This window comes from Paralichthys olivaceus, chromosome 8 (genome assembly GCF_024713975.1).
Source record: "Paralichthys olivaceus isolate ysfri-2021 chromosome 8, ASM2471397v2, whole genome shotgun sequence".
In the NCBI taxonomy this organism is placed as follows: Eukaryota; Metazoa; Chordata; class Actinopteri; order Pleuronectiformes; family Paralichthyidae; genus Paralichthys; species Paralichthys olivaceus.
In genome coordinates this window covers 19,490,277-19,502,984 of record NC_091100.1, presented here as the reverse complement: position 1 = coordinate 19,502,984, position 12,708 = coordinate 19,490,277, and the positions used below count along the sequence as shown (strand labels likewise).

Below are 12,708 nucleotides of genomic sequence, written 5' to 3'. Positions count from 1 at the left end.
ACTTGTTTAGCATTAGGGCAACATCCGATATTATATAGTCTATATTCTTTAATGCATTATCTATATCTCACATACTGTCATTTTGAACATGGATGCACAGACAACTTTAAGCATTCGTATCTTCTTTAGACACTGAAATTATGAAACCACCCACATTACCCACATTATAAACATGGGAAACAACTTTAAAGTACTGTAATTAATACAGCAGCATCTTAATCTACTTTGCTCTGTAGCAGGTTTTCCTCAACAGGACTAGTGGGTTTGACACTGATCTGGGTAAAATGGTCTGATCTTGAGGCAACGCCTCTCTATGACCTCTAGATTTTCACATCTAATTACATGCATAACTCTAAGGGCTTTGTCATCAACTATCATTATAACAGTGTGCAAGAGACGCTGATGTGCAGAGAAATGGGTCCAAATATGGCTGAGTGAGGCTCCTCAGAGGGGGGGCTGCATTTTGCAATTGGATCCTCTCTGTAATCTCTCCCTTTTCCAAAACCAACATTACACCATCGTTCAAGAATCGCAAATTCTTCATAGGATTTCTTTGTAATTTCCGACACTGACTTTTACCAAGCGCAGCGGCTCAAGTGCTGCTCTCACTCCCCCTGTACTTGTGTCTCTCTAACACACACCACATGGACATAACAATTCCCTGTCCTCTTCCACACAAAACATGCATGAAGTCACTGTGCTGTGGCCGAGGAGCCCCACCCTTCTCAGAGCTTTATCACAGCAGCTCATTGGTTGTCTGCTTTCGATCAGAACGCATATACAGAGGCCAAAGTGCGGTACCTGATGGCACCTGTTTCCACAGTGACTCTCTTTGTTTGGTTAGTCAGTGTTTGCATTCCCACTCAATATTTCTGTCGTGAACCCTGTGTGTTCTTGTTACTAGGTGACAGGCTTCATGTAACACTGTTGAAAAGCCTCCGGGGCAAAGATTAGTCAGCCGCCAGGGTGTGCCTTGTTTTAAAAAGCTCTTTGGGTCATTCACTTTTATTTGCTCACACAATTTGCACTTTTCTGAAAGTTTTTCCTGCGCTGCTTTTAGTTTGCAGAGCATAGAGTTCAACACTCGCTCTTCTCTGGATACTAATGCTTTCCACTCTGGGAGCTGGGAACCATTGTTCACCCTTTCCTGACAACAGCTCCTGTTACATAACCCTCACATCCCACCTCCCAGAACGTAATGCAGTTGCTATGACGACTGCATAAACAGGCCGGTGTTATGGAAAAAGATGTCGATGCCAAAAAGTCACTAAACAACACAAATTTCATGTTCACCAGCATATTTATTTTTCAAACCAGTCACACAGACAAACACACACTGTACATCATGTATTTCTTCTTCTAAACTGCAAATGTTTCATGCTTTAACTTTTACACAGGCGTCTCTTTCATCATACCTCAGGTTTTTTCCAGTACAGTTTCATATAGTTTGAGTGTGTGTTTGTGTGTGTGTTGGAGAACAGCTTGTCCTGCCAGTTGGACCTTCTAGCTGGAACTGCGCACAGTGGTGGTTGTGACTGTGGTCTTTGAGCCCCCTGTTAAAAAGAAACAAAAAAGATCATGACGTTTGTAATTACACTTAATACACTTTGGTTATATTGTAACTTGTTGAAACAGACATCTCTTACCTGTTGGTCTGTCATGAGAGAGATGGAAGGAAACAGTAAAGACAAACAGTTAGAGGAGAGGCCATGTGATTATCTTCTTAATAATTGGTATCAGCATGAGTATCAGCATGCACGTGTGTATTGCCCCTATCTACCTGGACTCCTCTGTTTCCAGCAGGCTCCTGTAGGTGGCGATCTCCTGCTCCAGCCTGGTCTTGATGTCCAGCAGCATCTTGTACTCCTGACCCTGCTGTTCGATGCTGGCGCGCACGTTGCCAAGCTCTGCCTCAAGCATGTTGATTGTGTTCTGGAAGCCGTTGAGCATTATGCTGTAACGATTCTCTGTCTCCGCTAACGTGTTCTCCAGCGCCCCTTTCTGTTGGAGAGGTAAAGGAAAAACTTGATTTGCAACATGCATATTTCACCGTTGTGAATCATTTGGGAAAGTTGTGACAATTTCAAGCTATAGTGTGTAACCACCAGCCCCACCCTGGATTATTTATGTCAGACAGACACAAAGGTATGTCTGCATTCCATTTTGGAATAGCAGAGGTGTGTGTAGAAGGTTTTTTAGTAGCAGTGACTTCTCTGCTGCTCCTCTGTTGCACAGGAGCAGTGTGTTGCTCCTGCAGGGAGTGTTGAAGGATTGACCCCAGCTGGGCACACTCATGGGAGTGGGAGTGCAACCTTTTTGGGCGATGCACTCCCGCATTCCTGCAGTTTACTTCAAGCTCTTTGATAATTTTCAGAATTTGAGCAGATGTCTGTGAAATGTTTTCCCCAGCGGGAGCCCCTCCTTTCTCTCGAATACAGCTCCCATCATTCTTATCTCTCTCCCTCTCCCACCCTGCTTTCCATCTTTCAGTAAAGTCTTCTTCTTTCACCCTTCTGCTCTTGACCCTCTAACACTGGCTGTTTCTTCATTTCCCCCCTTAACAAGACAGGGATCAGGGAATGTTGCTCATATAAGGCAAGATCAGTAAGATGAGAACAGATGGTTTGGGTTAGAGATGGGGGGGGGGGGTTTCACCATGCTGAGCTGAGACTGCAGCTCGATCTCCAGGCCCTGCAGTGTGCGCCGCAGGTCATTGATCTCTGTCTTGGACGTCTGGATTGTCTCTGTGCTAATGGCCACCTCCTTGGTCAGTGTTGCCGACTGGAGAGAGAAATAAAGTCATGTTTAGTTTTGCTGATTGCTGTCACAGAGGATTATGTTTAATTACAGGTTAGACTGCGGAGGGAGTGAACCCAGTCATTTGCAACGTGTGGGATTAGTTGCCTTTGTTTATGGGAAAACCTTCTCACCCTCTCATTAAACCAAGACTCCTGGTCGCGACGGTGTTTGTCGGTGATGGATTCATACTGGGCACGGATCTCATCCAGGACCTTGTTGAGGTCCTGCTGGGGTGCGGCATCGACCTCCACGTTGATGGTGCCGGTAAGCTGAGAGCGCATTGCTGCCAGCTCCTAAACAGCCAATGGGAGGAGAGAGAAGTTAGCGTTAAGATCTTTTGGCAGAGTTTCAGAAATCTACAGGTGTGTTGAAGCAGATTCCCATTATACTAGCAAGCAGTATTTATCATAGCAGGAGGAAGTGTGTCAGTCACCTCTGCGTGATTCTTCTTGAGGTAGGCCAGCTCATCCTGCAGGCCTTCGATCTGCATCTCTAAGTCGGCCTTCGTCAGGGTGGTCTGGTCAAGCAGGCGACGCAGGTTGGCAATGTCAGCCTCGACAGACTGGCGCATCATGAGCTCATGTTCGAATCTAACAAGTTTGAAAATGAAGAGAGAGCGGTAATGAGCAACAACTTCAACTTCTCCAAGATGAGGATAGGTCCACAGAAGTATCAAGACTCATGCTTACTTGGTCCTGAAGTCATCAGCAGCCAGTTTGGAGTTGTCAATCTGGAGCAGGATGTTGGCGTTGCCGATGGTGGCAGCAGCGATCTTATTGAAAAGCAGCAATGAGGGGGGGGGGGGGTTACAATACAATTCAAATATATAAATTACTTAAAGTAGTTAATCAACTGGTTTTAATTCTGATATGTTTGCACCAGAGGCCTGACTCTTTGTAGTGAGAAAGCTGCATCTGATTCATCACAGTAGCTGTGCATCATGTTTCACAGCACTTAACAACCTTTTTTGATCATGTTGAGCTTTGAGAAATCATTTCATTGTAAACTCAACCCTCATCACAAACATCATACACACTATATTAACAAGAAAAAAAAATACAATCCCATGCACAAGGGAAATTGTCAGGACATAGTTATGACGTGACAATTTGTAGTTACTCTTTTACCCTCTTTAACCCTTCTCTTGATAATCATTAACTGCACTGCAAACATTTGACTTGTCTGGTGTTAAAGCTGTCGAAGTTGGTACACACTATACCTTGTCCTTCAGGTCATTGATGATGGCCCAGTAGTTGCTGTAGTCCCTCTCTGCTGCAGGCCCCTTCTGCTCGTAGTACTCTCTGATCTGCTTCTCCAGCTTGGTGTTGGCCGTCTCCAGAGAGCGGACCTTCTCCAGGTAGGAGGCCAGACGGTCGTTCAGGTTCTGCATGGTGGCCTTCTCATTCTGGTGCACGTGGGACTGATCCAGGACGTTGGACAGGTCAATGCAACCCATGCCACCTCCATACCCGGAGGAGAGGGTGCGCACCTGGGAAGATGAGATGCGAGGGCCTCTCAAGTTGAATCCTGATATACTGTGAGCCTTGTGGGGAAGACTGCTTGTTGTGTAGCTGCGGCTCTGTCTCATCATGGAGGGGCCGCTGATCGTGCTGTGGCTTGCATACATGATGGCTGGCTGGCTGCTGGTCACGAGAGGACACGAGGAGAGAGGACTGTTGTACAGCTGTAGACTGTAGCAGGACTGTAGAGTTTGATAAAGGGAGGCAGGCTCTTGATATAGTGCTGGACCAGGGCGGGGTCAGTGTGGGAGGAGGGAGGCTGAGAGGGAAGGAGGGAGTTTTCCTTAACACTACCACCACAGGCTGAGCAGAACCTCTGTTTGTTTTCCTTCAAGGACCAGGGTTTGGTTTCTTCCCACTCCTGTGAGGAAACTGTTATGCAACTAGTCTGCGTGTGTGTGTGTGTGTGTGAGTGTGTGTGTGTGTGTGTGTGTGTGAGTGTGTGTGTGTGTGTGTGTGTGTGTGTGTGTGTGTGTGTGTGTGTGTGTGTGTGCGTATTTGTGTACTGTTTGTCTGCATGTATAAATTTGACTGGTTTAATAATTACCTGCAAGTCTAGTCTTGATCACATGAGTCACTGAGTATCCTTATGCAAACAAAAGGTGCAGTTATTGTTTTAGTGTCCCGCCATGAGTCAATACAACAAGTACTCTACAAATTTCTTTCATCAGTATCAGATACACTTTTAATCTGCAGTCAACCAGATAAAATCAGCAGCTAATAAAGTCATTATTGTCTGACAGCCGTAAGGAAACTTTATAGCCTTAAACCATAAAATAGTTTTTGTTTTGCATATCTTCAGTCAAACCCATTTAGGGGAATTCTTCATTCCCCCATTGTTCAACATATCTCACAACATCCCCCCTCAGTCCTATATCCTGTGTGTGTTACATGACATTGTGTGTTTGTGTCTGTGTGCATGTATGTGTGTGTGAGCATGCAGAAGTGTGTGTGTGTGTGTGTGTGTGTGTGTGTGTGTGTGTGTGTGTGTGTGTGTGTGTGTGTGTGTGTGTGTGTGTTGGACAGAGTTGGACTCTGGCCAATAACTGTGCTCTTTTCATGTAACATCTGGAGTCAGCGGAGGGGCGGTTGGGTGTGGGGTGGTACATGGGGTCACCTCTCTGTCAAAGGGAGTAGTGCAATGAGTCATGCTTCATGTGTTCTGGGTGTATGAGCAGGGTTTGGTCCCGCTGTACGGAGCTGTATTAAATTATCAAACAAATTTTATTAGAGACACATGTGGACAAATTAGAGGATTATTTCTAGAATCCACTAAATCACTGAAAACCAAAACCCTATTCTTTTATTTAACCTTTTTTAGCCAAACCAGAAATGCATTCTTAACTGTACAGTACCTTTCCTAACAAAAATAATCAGAAACCATTCTGGATAGAAACAGGTAACTTTTAGATCTTAATGGTAATTCTGTTATTTTTTTCAACCTGGGACCTACTATATGTTAATAAATATGAGTATGTGGAGTCAGCCTAGCAGCCGCACTGCATCTGCAGTGTCATCTAATAGGACAACTGCGATAGTCCATAAAATGTCTACAAAAGGGCCTCGTGTGGCTTGTTACTTTGGAGAAGGTTCCTGTCAGAGGTCAAATCCTAATTGTCGAGAAATCAAGACTCTTCATGGCTTCAGCTCTTGAAGGTACAATGTGTAGAATCTTATGATATCTAGTGTTGAAGTTGCATGTTGCAGCTGAACACCCCTCACCTCACCCTTTCCTTCAAAAAGTGAAAAAGAACCTGTGGTAGCCTTCAGTTGTCATAAAAACTCAAAAGGTGTTTAGTTTGTCCAGTTTGGACTAATGTAAAAAAGATAGCGGCCTCTGTAGAGATGGTCTCCTCAATGTAAATATAAAGTGTTTAAATATAAAGAGTATTTTCTGGGGCAAAGAAAACTACAATTCATACAATTTAGATGAAATAAACTAGTGAAAACATGATTAGAATTATTCTACATTAAATATCTGCCAATAGTTCCCTTTCACCTAAATCTAACACACTGGACCTTTAACAAAACGTGGCTGCTGAAATCTATAGGCTTCTACAGGGAGTCTAAAAGTGAGTTGATTTGACTACCAAAACCAGGAGTGCTTAAAATGGATCCACCCATTGTCCATTTTCATGCTCAACCTTCCTCTTATGAGACAAGGTAGCATGACTACGAACATTTATCCTGACCTTTAACTGTTTTCATTGTGATGTTCACCTTGCAGGTCATGGCTTCATATTTAGCATATAGAGACACATGAGAAGCATAAATCATCTTTTCTAACTCCTAGCAAGCAAGTCATTACAGATATTTCCTTTAATGTTAAACCATTCATTTAAGGTCAACTATTAAAAAAAGTATATGTAAACAAATTCCCATCTGTAATTCACGACTTTCGACTATTTTAGCCATCCAAAAATAATTTGCTCCAACAAAATTCATCTTTGAAAAGGGAAGAAAGTTTTGTTCCAGCTCTATAAATAACCGTTGAAGCCTTTTGTGGTTTGAGAGTTGAAACAGATCAACAGATCAACTGTTAAATATAGTCTGAGCAGGCCTGTCACATTATGAAAACAGTGAAATCCTCTACACTAAGAACCTTACTGAGAACGTGAAAAACTCCCACTTAATCTCAGAGGGGAAATATGCTACGAACCCTAGAAGGTGCTGTGAGGTGTCCCATGGGTGCAGAAAACGGAAAACTTTTGTACAAGTTTTCTGTTTGTTGTCCGCAAGACAAATTTGTCATTTGATCCTGGATCCAAAAAATGCCATGTGGATGAATCGTTTTTATGCTGAGGATTCTTTGGATTGCAGCTGAATCAGTTAGTCTTGGCAAAGAGATGGACAGGAACGGCCAAATACCTTGCTGGTTGGCTTGTCTGCTGAGACAAAGCTTTGTGTAAAGTAGGTTGGAGACAAGCGACCGCTTCACAACATGTCAAGGCAAAGTGGATGACTTAATAGCTTGAGACCATAGATGGGAATTTTCACTAAAACCAAGCCTGTGACTCATTCACACAGTGGACTGAAATTCAAAGATTCTCCTGAACAACGCTGCAGGAAACTCTTCTCCAAGTTTTCATCTGTGTTATTTGAAGTATCAGTACCACCTATTTGTTTTCTATATATTGTGGTTACTATGGTAAATGAGTCAGACGTGTTTATAGCTTCTCATGTGAGTTCAGACCCAGATTGAGGTGCATTTTACTATCTGACTGAGCAGGAGTTCGAAAAAAAGTATTGAGTATTTACTCAATACAAGCAGGACTTGCAAGACGTTCCCTATCTTATAATAAACACACATGATCTATATCTGAGGCTAGATCGCTCATTCTACTCTTAAATCCAATACATCTTCAAAGGCTTTCATACTAACTTTATCTCAAACTTAAGATGTTTCATTATAAACTGCATGACTCAGTAGAAAGACTTCTCCACCCTTTCCCCTCTTCAGATCAGACTGCTTATTGACGAACTGGAAGTCTTAATAAAGATAAGGTCCCAAACAGACTTCAACCTTTACTAAAGGATTTCTTTTCCTGGGTAAGAGATGCAGCAATCTGTGCAGATCAGCTATTGCACTGCGCATTTGTCTTTCACAGGGCAGCTCATTAAAATCGAAATGATCAAATTTAAAGTGGCAAAACTAACTTTGAAAAAGGTCAAAGAAATATTTCAGGCTCATAAATCGGCCCCAAATCACCTTTGATTTACGACTCACAATGAGCGGTAATAGGAAGATTTCCTCTTGCGACAACGCTCATTTCCTGCTTTTCAGATTCTATTCAGTGCAAAGACAAAGGCTCAGGGCTCATGGAGGAACGAGAGGAAGTCCAATCTTCTGTTTCTAAACACATCAACTCAATGTTACCATAGACTCATAACACCATCACAATAATCCACTGTTTTTTGGCTGCATAGCAACATCAAGGATGGTAGAATTATGTGTCACTCCTGCTTGAATGTCATCTATTGTTGTAACTTCTGGATGGTCTGGATTCCTGCACCTGATGGCAGATACTGTACATAACCTGGGCTGTGCACATCAGTCTCATGGTGTGGTGGGAATGAGAGGTAGCCAATGTTCTCATGTCTTTCACAAACCGGTTACTTCCGTTTTTGAAAAGATAGCAGATATGACATGTCATATACCGATGTTACACTGGTGCCCCTTCGTGCTTTGTTGCAGCAGCTTAAAGTGTATATACTCAACTTAAAGGCTACAGTTCAATATGTTTCTCAATACTGTGTTTCTCACTGTACATATTCCTTAAAAGACATAGCTACGCAACATTTTTTAACCTTACTTACTGTAGACATTGTTTTTACAATTACTAGTTTATACTTGTATTATCATATTATGATAGTTATTATATTATATTTGTATAATTATACTAATTTCCATTGCATAACAAGTGTATATACTGTCTGGGAATTAAGTTTATCATAAAATAAATTATTTCATTATCAAATATAATTGTAAAAGCAACTGAAGACAAGACAAAAAAGAAGCATTTAAAAAGAAATTAAAAGAGTTAAATATAGATAAAAGATAAATAAATAAAATAAGAAGTAAAAGAGCGAGATAGTATAACAGTGAGTAAATATTTGATTTAACAAAAGGCAGTGGCTTCAGCACTGATTTAAAAGAGTTGCAGTGGATCTGCAGTTCCCAGAGCTCATTCCACAAATGTGGGGCATTGAACGCTGCTTCTCAATGTTTAGTATCACATGTACATAATTTGCAGGTACGTTTAGAAATGTACTAAAATACTGATATCTGCTTAAGTCATGTAGCCTGTGCAACGTCTTGAAATAGTTAGCTAACAATAAAGTTAGCAAACTAAAGGTCTTCCAGAATTTGACTTTCTGGCAGATCCCACTGGCTCATAAATGATGACATTTTTCTTATCATATTAGGGTTGAATAACAACAAGTGATAAAATACATATGATAAACATTGTTACCTCTGCCAACAAGGTTATGTTCTTGTTTGTTTGTTGGTTGCTACTGACAGAGGTTTTTCTTGAAACTTAGTGGAAAGATAGGACATAGGCCAAGAGAGCCCACTTCAATTTTGGCAAAGATTGGGACTAACGGGTGGATCCAGGATGCAGGATCTTGATGAAAAAAATAGTCGTATGCTGATATCTACAACTGTGTGCAATTTGGTGCAGCTTGATTGAATTTAAGGGGAATGTTGAGCCTTGCCAAAGGTATGTGCTCTACTGAATGCCACTCTGGTTTGATTAATGTATGTGCTCTGTTTTATTTTGACTCTTGAAATCATTCTCAATGCCCAGCCAATTCCTAAGGTTGTTGAAAACGTATGGAACTCTGCATGTGCTGCTATGTTTCTCATTTATCTCGAAATGAATGCAGGGTCAAATGCAGGATATCCAAATGACCAGTGGCGGCCAAACAGAACATGGCTTGTTCTGTAAATCAGTTCTCAACTTTATGACTTTTATGAACAGCTGTATTCACCCTCGGATAAAGTCTATTCAGGCCTCTATAACCACCTACACAACAACACTTGCAGAACACCTATTCAGAATGTCTTGTGCTGCCCTGCATACAGACAGATACATGCAATAGTGCATCAGCAGTGATAGCAGCTCTGTGAAGGGTTAGTAACAATGAATCACAGATGTGGAGCCTCCTCTAGAATGTACCACACCCCTCTACAGGCTATATGACATCCTGCTCAACTACCTGCAATAATATCCCAGCATGCAAGTCTAACAAATGACCTGGACTGAACCACTGACTGAGCATTTCCAGTAAAATATGCTGAGAGGTGGGATTACCCCTGTGACCTGTGTGTGTGTGTACGTGTGCATGTGTGTTTGTGTGTTTGTGTGTGTGTATATGTGGGTGTGGATGAATGTGTGTGTGTGTGTGTGTGTGTGTGTGTATGTGGGTGTGGATGAGAGTGTGTGTGTGTGTGTGTGTGTGTGTGTGTGTGTGTATGTGGGTGTGGATGAGAGTGTGTGTGTGTGTGTGTGTGTGTAATATCAGCTGCACATTTAAACTCTCTTGTGTCACTACACCTACCTTCACACATTCCAACAGCACAATCAATCAAGTTATATTAGAACATAGTTAGGTTTGTCTGAAAGTGCTTTATTCCTTATGGTCTTTTGTGTACTTCATCCATCTCTTCAGATTCACAGTGATACAGCATGTGTGTGCTAAAAAAAAGGTGGTGTCACATTTATGGAATTTCACATGACACAAATAAAATTAACATCTCTTAAGTAAATGCTTTCACTAGCTCTCTGCAGTCTTTCCATTTAATTACAAAGAACGTCAGAACAAAACTAAAGCTCGACAAAGATATGGAGAAAACAAACATTAAGCTTTGTGCCTTAACCTTACTTACACTACGGGGAAGAGATATTTCAATATACAGTCGACAAAAAAGGCTGTGAATGATAAAAATATTATGTTGAAAACCTTTGCAAAGTTTATAAGAGGGAAAGTTATTCGGTCTTCAGGGACTATTTGTCTCCCAATGCAACTGATTATCCCACGGCCACACCCGTCCTGTTCTGAGCTGTGGAGGTGAGATTTACTGATGAAGTGCACCATCTAGTGATCATCCATCAACCTGCTCACCATGTAAACTGAGCGAGCTTCACTTCTGTGCAGAAGTTGCAAGTGAACCACCATGCACACCCAAGAAAGCTGTGAAAGTTGTCCAGCTGCACAATGGTTTGAGAATTTAAAATGGGTGTTCTGATTTATTTATTCATCTATCAGGCAGTCACAGCTGATGACAAAAGAAAGCGAGGGGCAAAAGAGAAATATGAGAGTCAAAAAATGACATCTGTCTTATGAGAACTGAAAAAATGTAATGGTTTCAAAGTGATTAAATAGAGCTGAATATTGCAACACAAGGACAGAAAAATTCTTACTCTTCAGTGAGAAACAAGTATGTTGCTATTGAATGCTTACAACTACACATATGCACACATGCAGGCCCACAGCAATACATGTGACCTGTGAATTGAATGTGACTGTGGATGACTGAAGGTATCTGCCTTCACTGAGCAGAAAGAAGGAGACAAAGCAGTTCTTGTTCTTGTTAATAGATGATGTGTGTTAACTGTGATCTCTCTCTCTCTTTCCTCTGTTCCGTTCTGCCATTGAAGGAAAGAGGGCGTTTGGAGGGAGTGAGTCTGTGCTTGGTCTGGATTGGTCCGTGTGTTTGTGCCAGTTTTCTTTTTTTTTTTAAACAACTTGTGGGACTTTTGTTCAGCTTGCCTACACCTCCAAACTCACTGACAAAGTACCCTGCACATATTAAATTTAAGACATAAGTATACAAAATACTACATCACGGTGGGACTACATAAGATGCTAATTAAAGAAGAGTCTTGCAGGGGGTGGGATGGGACTGAATGGTTCTTCCTTAGATTACTTTCTCTGCTCTGTTCTGGAGGAATGTCTATTTCCTGCAGATATTTATCTATTATAATTTTAACTCATAAACTCCCAGTCTTTGGAAAAATGTCCCTGAGGTGATTCATCTGGCAAACTCCTTATCGTCTCTTAAAGATCCATTTTACTGATGTGCTTTCTCCTAGTTCTTTTCTTATTTTTATGATTTGTGTTTATTTGTATCTTGTTTTCATTCTTTTCTCATGAAAATTGTTATTTCTGTATCTGTGTGTTGTGTGATCTTCAGATTGCTTTTAATTGTTTCTCATTATTTGCCCTCAGTTTTTAATTTTTAAAACACCATATAATGATTTTGAAAGTTGCTATAGAAATATAAGTTATTATTATCGTTGTTGATTTCTGTATGATTCATCAGTGTCATATAAAGTAATTTGTATTGCACAGAAAATAGTAGTTTGTTAACTTTTAATTAGTTACTTTAAAAAATAATAATTTTCATTCATTTAGGTAAAAGTATAAAGGCTGATTTGGATATTGACATTAGGATTGAGGGCTGCTGCGCACTCAGGAGGTAGAGCGGGTGGTCCACTAAGCAGAGGGTTGGTAGTTTGATGCCAGTCTCCATTTTGCGTGTGGAAGTGTCCTTAGGCAAGATACTCAACCCTAAATTTCCCCTGACGGCTGTGCCAGCAGTGTGTTTTTGATGTATGAAAAAGTGCTGCACATAGATGCACTGCATGAATGTGTGTAAACGGGTTTTTTGCTTTATAAAAAATAGATCATTTACCATACGTGTAATTGTTGTTTATCAGTATACAACCATGCAGACAAACTGTTGCAGTTCAGTGTAAAACACAAACAAACAAAACATTACAAGCAATGCAGAAGTAAAAACTTTTCATAAGTCCACACTGAGTGAAACACCCTCAGGCTCTTGTGCTCAAAAACCTTTATATGCACTGAGTTTCTGTGATTT

General features: G+C 41.2%; 1 protein-coding gene across 1 annotated transcript; it reads right to left on the bottom strand.

Annotated features, from left to right (window-relative positions):
• Positions 1 to 1,462: 1,462 nt before the first annotated feature.
• Positions 1,463 to 4,520, bottom strand: krt94 (keratin 94). Its single transcript, XM_069530134.1, has 6 exons — positions 4,019 to 4,520; positions 3,489 to 3,571; positions 3,233 to 3,389; positions 2,931 to 3,092; positions 2,656 to 2,781; positions 1,463 to 2,001 (listed from the first exon to the last, which is right to left on the bottom strand). Exons 1-6 carry the CDS (start codon positions 4,424 to 4,426, stop codon positions 1,777 to 1,779), a joined length of 1,161 nt encoding a protein of 386 aa, XP_069386235.1. The 5' UTR covers positions 4,427 to 4,520; the 3' UTR covers positions 1,463 to 1,776.
• Positions 4,521 to 12,708: the final 8,188 nt, after the last annotated feature.